General features: G+C 35.4%; 1 protein-coding gene across 7 annotated transcripts in view; it reads left to right on the forward strand.

Moving 5' to 3' along the window:
• Positions 1-6,000, forward strand: part of stk39 (serine threonine kinase 39) — a 127,355-nt gene that overhangs the window by 60,522 nt on the left and 60,833 nt on the right. For 6 of the 7 annotated variants that reach the window (XR_015499977.1, XR_015499976.1, XR_015499978.1 and 3 more), the window contains exon 11: positions 4,475-4,597. Coding sequence is in view for 1 of the 7 variants with exons in the window: in XM_087268526.1 (XP_087124652.1) it covers positions 4,475-4,597 (123 nt within the window). In the remaining 6 variants the exon portion in view is untranslated. Of the gene's footprint in view, positions 1-4,474; positions 4,745-4,812; positions 5,249-6,000 lie in introns of those variants that run through there. The other variant, XR_015499981.1, reaches the window with a different exon arrangement.

Raw genomic sequence — 6,000 nt, forward strand, 5'->3', positions numbered from 1 at the left:
TCACAGCAAAGGCTGTCAATATATCTGTACATGCGATTTTTCAGGTTTATTTATTTATTTATTTATTATTTTTTATATATACATTTGCAACATTTTTTTTCCTCTTTGTCATTATGGGGTATTTTTGGAGGAAATAAATGAATTTAATCCAATTCAGAATAAGGCTGTAACATAAAAAAATGTGGAAAATGTGGAGGGATATGAATAATTTCCGGGTGCACTGTAGAATAAATATATAACAGTAAAATATATAGAGAAGTCAACATTTATTTCTAGCACTTTTGCATTATAGATTAACATAGGCTATGTCCACACATAAACAGGTGTTTTAATTAACCGAGCTTTTCCCGCCTTTCTGCCGTTAGCTTGAACTGTTAGCTTAACAACATGCAGGACAGGTGCGTCACGCACATGAAGTGACTGACAGCCACACTAAACCAGTGACAAAAAAAGAGCAATAAAACAACAGCATGTCCAACAGATGAATAAACGTCACCATATATTGAAAGATCATCCAGCCATTGGCTAAATTCTTCATCAGTCAAACTAGAAAGTAAGTTACTGACTAAAAGGGACTGACAGATAGCATACGCAGAACGTCAAAACACTCGACTGGCTTGTTAAATTTTTTTTGAAACACTGTAAGCTATGACATCATCTTGCTTTTTACTACAAAGACCTCATTTATGCGCATACGTTACTTAGTAAACACTGTAAACAACAGCTCTCCAGCAGAAATAGTGACATAAACAAAGGAATAACCATTAATAATTCAATAATCTGAGAGAAGTAAATTTTAGGAGGTTGAAAACAAGAACAACTTTAAAAAGTTTGTGTATGTCTGTATGTGGTGTAAAACTATGGAACAGTATAGATCAGACTCTAAAACAACGTCAGGATATTTATCAATTTAAAAGAACTGTATAAATATATATTAATAAAGTAATATAATGATGAAGGTGATTGAAAAAGAATAAAAAGAGAAAGGTAAGATGAAACTTTAATTAATGGCTATTTGCAGTACTATGTTGTTGTTGTTTTTTTTTATTTGGAGTACTATGTATTTTTTATGTATGTATGTTACAAAATGAAAAGGTACAATTGAATCAAACATTTTATTTGTCAATGATGCCAAAGGATAAAATATGTTTCATGTAAAAAGAAGAGATAAGTAAAAGAGTAGTAATGGGGTGGGAGAATATAAGCTTATGCTTCATCCCGCTCCATTTTCGATCATGTTTAAATGTTTTTTTTTGTTAATGATATTTTATGTCTGATGTTTTTGTTCAAAAATAAATAAATAAAATCAAAAATGGCACATAAGAATAGGACATGTGTTCAGATATAACTCCGTTTAACTGAATCTGCAGACATTTTTGCTATTTCTGCTGAGAATTTTGCAAAAAATCTGCCTATTTTTGCGAAATTATTTTAGGTGTATCATAACTAAAACCTTAATATGTGAAATAAAAAATAATATCTTTCTAACTTTTATTTAATGTTTAAAATGCTAATCCAATTAGATTCACTATATTTGGTAAACAAAGCAAGTCTCTCATAATATATCTACTAAAAGACAGAAAATATTACTGTACAAACTGCATTGTACATAAATCAGATGAACATTTTCATATTAGTCAATAATATGACTGTAATTAATCTAAAAACTTAATAAATATACATTTACTCAAGTAAATAAACAGAATTAATGATGGGCTAAAAATCTGTGGAATGCTGCCGAAAATCTGCGTAATTGGGGGTCTAGATATAACACACTTCATTATTATTGTTCATTTATTAATTTGCTGGATATAAGAACCGAATTTATAAATAGTTTTAAAATAAATCTTTGCGCTTAACAAACAAAATTAAATATGTAGGCAAATGGATGTCTTCAGTGGAGTGAGTTTCCACTGTTTCCTTATCCATGAAAATAAAGGAGTAGAGTAAAAGTAAAGTAGAGAACGTAAAGCAGCCCATTGAAGGAGGCTCGTTCTTTATCCTGGTTGCAGATGGTCTGTTTAACTGTTTTGTCGCTAGTAAAATGTTCAGTTTTTCCGCTCGCAAAGTCTCGCAAAAAATAGCAAATGCGCCAGTGCGACGCAACTAACTCCTAAAGGGAATGAGAGATGACTCTGATTGGTTTAGTGCACGTTATGCTCAAAACACACCCATAACTCAATAAAAGAATAAGCACAGGCCTGTTAGACCATGCGAAAAAGTGGATTTGGACATGCTCTTAATGCTTTTGCGCCATGCGCTTTAGAATTTGTGCCTACATCGTTAAAATAGACCCCACAGTTTGTCAAGATTACTCATGTTTATTTTTGATGTAATCTATTCGTAAACACTGACATGTGCAAAGACAGCGCCCCAGTGCATTCACTTTCTGACGCTGACTAAAGTACTTTGAACCAGCAGGCAGCGATAAAAGCAGAATTAAGCATTTGCAGAATATGTGGCGCATTTGCAGCGAATGTCTGGAATTTGTCTGCCATGTTTAGTGTGAACCCAGTCGTGTGGGTCAATCAGACAGGGAAAAAAAAAAGTGATCAGGCTAACATCATGAGTAGTTTTTTCAAAAGTTCGGTACCAATCAATCGGTACTGAAATTTTAAAGTCAGTTCTTACTATATGTTTATTTCCTGCTAACATTTGAGCACTGATGACTAGGGATGTAACGGTATTGTAAATACCGTCATACCGCAATATTAATTTTTTTCGATATTACCGAAGTCGCATGACTCGGTAAAACTATAGGTCTTCTGAGAAAATTTGCTCAGGCGAATGAAGCGAATGGGAGGTAGCTGAAACTACATTTCCCATCAGCCCAGGCGTGGCCATAATCCTTTGCGGTCTGTTGTCGCTACAGATCCAGTAATGCGGAAATGGAGTGTGCTGCTAGTAGCGGAGATGGAAAAAAAGATGGAAATGATCGAACCTAAAGCGGGTGTTGTCGCCGCGCGCGTGCTGAATAGCGGTGTTGTCGCGCGAGTTCTGATCAGCTGTGTTGTCGCGCGCGTTCTGATCAGCTGTGTAGTCGCGCGCGTATTGTAAAGCGCCGAGGGGGGGTTGAGCGCGCATACTCAAGAGCGGTGTTGTCGCGCACCTACTGAAGGGCTGGACGGAGGTTGTGACGCGTCGCGGGGGCACTTTTGATCGTTTTGGAAGGGCATTTTCTATCCAAGACTAAAAAGGGCATGTGCACTGCACAGGTTGAGCCCTATGTGTGCACGTGCCTGCAAGTTGGGGAATACGACTAATAGCAGTCATGGGGACTGCAGAAACACAGCACACTGTTCAGATTGATGCAGACATTGACTTGTACCGCAAAGAGATCTCTATCTCACTCATGGTTTGTCTTCTCAAGTGGGGGAAAGACAATGCACAACGTTACCCACTGCTGTCAACATGGGCCAAGTCATATCTTTGTCCCAGAAACCTCAGTCCCTAATGAGAGGGTTTTTTTCTGTTGCAGGGGACATTGTAAATACCCAGAGATACCAGCTTTTACCAGATTATAGTTATATGATAATTTTCCTTTAAACCCATCTCTATCTAAGTAAGTGAGTGAGTGATTAAATGTTGAATGTGATGAGTTTTCAACAATACTAAATTGAAACTTTATTTTTTTACATGGTTTAATAATTTTTTGTTATTAAAATTTAAAAAAAGCTTACAGATAGATGGCTAATTTGTATGTCATTGACACTTTTGGCACTTTTTCGGAGTATTTTCATAAGTTTTGTTTTTTCCTGTAAATGATTCAATAAATACCGTACCGTGACATTCATACCGAGGTATTACCGTACCGTGAAATTCTGATACCGTTACATCCCTACTGATGACAACATACACACCACTGATTGGCCATTGGGTTCATGTGTTCAACAGAAATGACTCTGATTGGCTATAAAGGTCACGGCTGAGTGCAAACACAGATACACAGACACTGGAGTATTTTAAAGTGGTGTAGATCTGCTGTTCTGTCTATTAGCTGACATATGAGTAATCCGCTGATGGATCCACTGATCTACACAGCTTTCAAAGACTTCATTTCTGTGTATCTGTGTTTGCACAGAAATAAAGAAGGAAATTATGTGAAACACTTGGGAAATATTTGAAAAAGTATTCAAATTTACTATAAATTGTCCCTCTAGGTGTATACACACATACACACTCTCACACACACACACACACACACACACACACACACACACACACACACACACACACACACACACACACACACACACACACGCAGACACACACATCAAAATATCTGATGATACTAAAAAAACATCCATTAACTATCAGTGATTAATTTCTGAAAATTTTTCTCAAGTTTTTGCTTCAAATCAAAGTTTTGTGTTTCATCTCAGTGCCTATGGAGAAACGAATGAGAAACCTGTTAGTGTCAGATGACGGTTGTCCTAAATAGTGAGTTTGACACGTGTCCTGTTCACCTGCGCAGGTCAGAAGGGTCCCAGGGTCGAGTGGACACCTGCACAAAACTGAAGACGGAGACTGGGAATGGAGCGACGACGAAATGGATGAAAGAAGTGAAGAGGGGAAGGCAGCTGTCAATCATGAAAGGGTGAGCACAGCCATTAAGTTGCCAAATAATGATCCTTAAAGAGATTTTACTCACTCTCAGACCATCCAGTATTACTTTATTCTTTAGATAAACGTTAAAGTAGATTGTTAGCTAAAATCGTTGTGTTTGGGGATTCATGAAATGTTAGTCAATGGCTCCTGGCACTTTGAGAGTCAGAAATACACATACAGGAAAGACAGTATTAATAATAAAAGTGGCTCTTGGTGATACACTGAGAATTGATGAGGAGAAATGATCTGTCTGTGCAAGAGAGTTTGACAAGGTTCTGAATTAAAGATGGAATTTTTTTTGTCTCAAATTGATAATATGTAAAAAAAAAAAAACTGTAGCGTAAAAAAATATTAGTCTAAATATTATATTCTATTATTGAGTGATCTTTTTGAGTTGTACATCTTTGAGTCACTCATTTCAATAAATCAGTTTCTTTATATTGATCTGCAGTAAAGATCATGATCAGATTATTAAGTGATGCTACTGAGTCACACTTTTCATTGAGACAATTTCTAAATTTTTATGAGTCATTCGTTTGATTCGCTCTTTTCAATGAGTCAGTTTCTAAATATAAATCTAACTATCATAATCAGATTACTGAATGATTCTTTTGAGTCGCTGTTTTCTGAGAATCAGTTTGTAAATGTTATTGGGCCATTCTTTTGAGTCACTTTTCAGTGATGCAGTTTCTAAATATCAATCAAAAATCATCAGACTGAGTGATTCTTTCGAGTTGCTCTTTTCAACGAATCAGTTTCTAAATGTTACTGAGTGATTCCTTATAGTCGCTCTTTTCAACGAATCAGTTTCTAAATGTTACTGAGTGATTCCTTTGAGTCGCTCTTTTCAGTGAATCAGTTTCTAAATATGAATCTAAATATATTGTAATCAGATTAGTGAGTGATTCTTTTGAGGCGCTCTTTTCAATAAATCAGATTCTAAATTTTAATGAGTCATTCTTTGCCTTGGTCTTTTCAGTGAATCAGTTTTTAAATATGAATCCAAACATCGTAGTCAGAAAATTGATGAGTGATTCTTTTGAGTTGCTCTTTTCATTGAATCAGTTTCTAAATGTTAATGAGTCTTCATTTGGGTCACTTTTCAGTGAATCAGTTCCTAAATATCAATCAAAAACCACCAGACTGAGTGATTCTTTTGAGTTGCTTTTTTCAATGATTCAGTTTTTAAATGTTAATGAGTCATTCTTTGAGTCGCTCTTTTCAGTGAAGCAGTTTATAAATATGAATTCAAACATCGTAGTCAGAAAATTGAGTGATTTTTTAGAGTTGCTCTTTTCAATGAATCAGTTTTTAAATGTTAATAAGTGATTCTTTTGAGTCGTTCTTTTCAATGAATCAGTTTCTAAATGTTAATGAGTCTTCTTTTGGGTC

This window comes from Danio rerio, chromosome 9 (genome assembly GCF_052040795.2).
Source record: "Danio rerio strain M-AB ecotype USA chromosome 9, GRCz13ab, whole genome shotgun sequence".
Taxonomy (NCBI): Eukaryota; Metazoa; Chordata; class Actinopteri; order Cypriniformes; family Danionidae; genus Danio; species Danio rerio.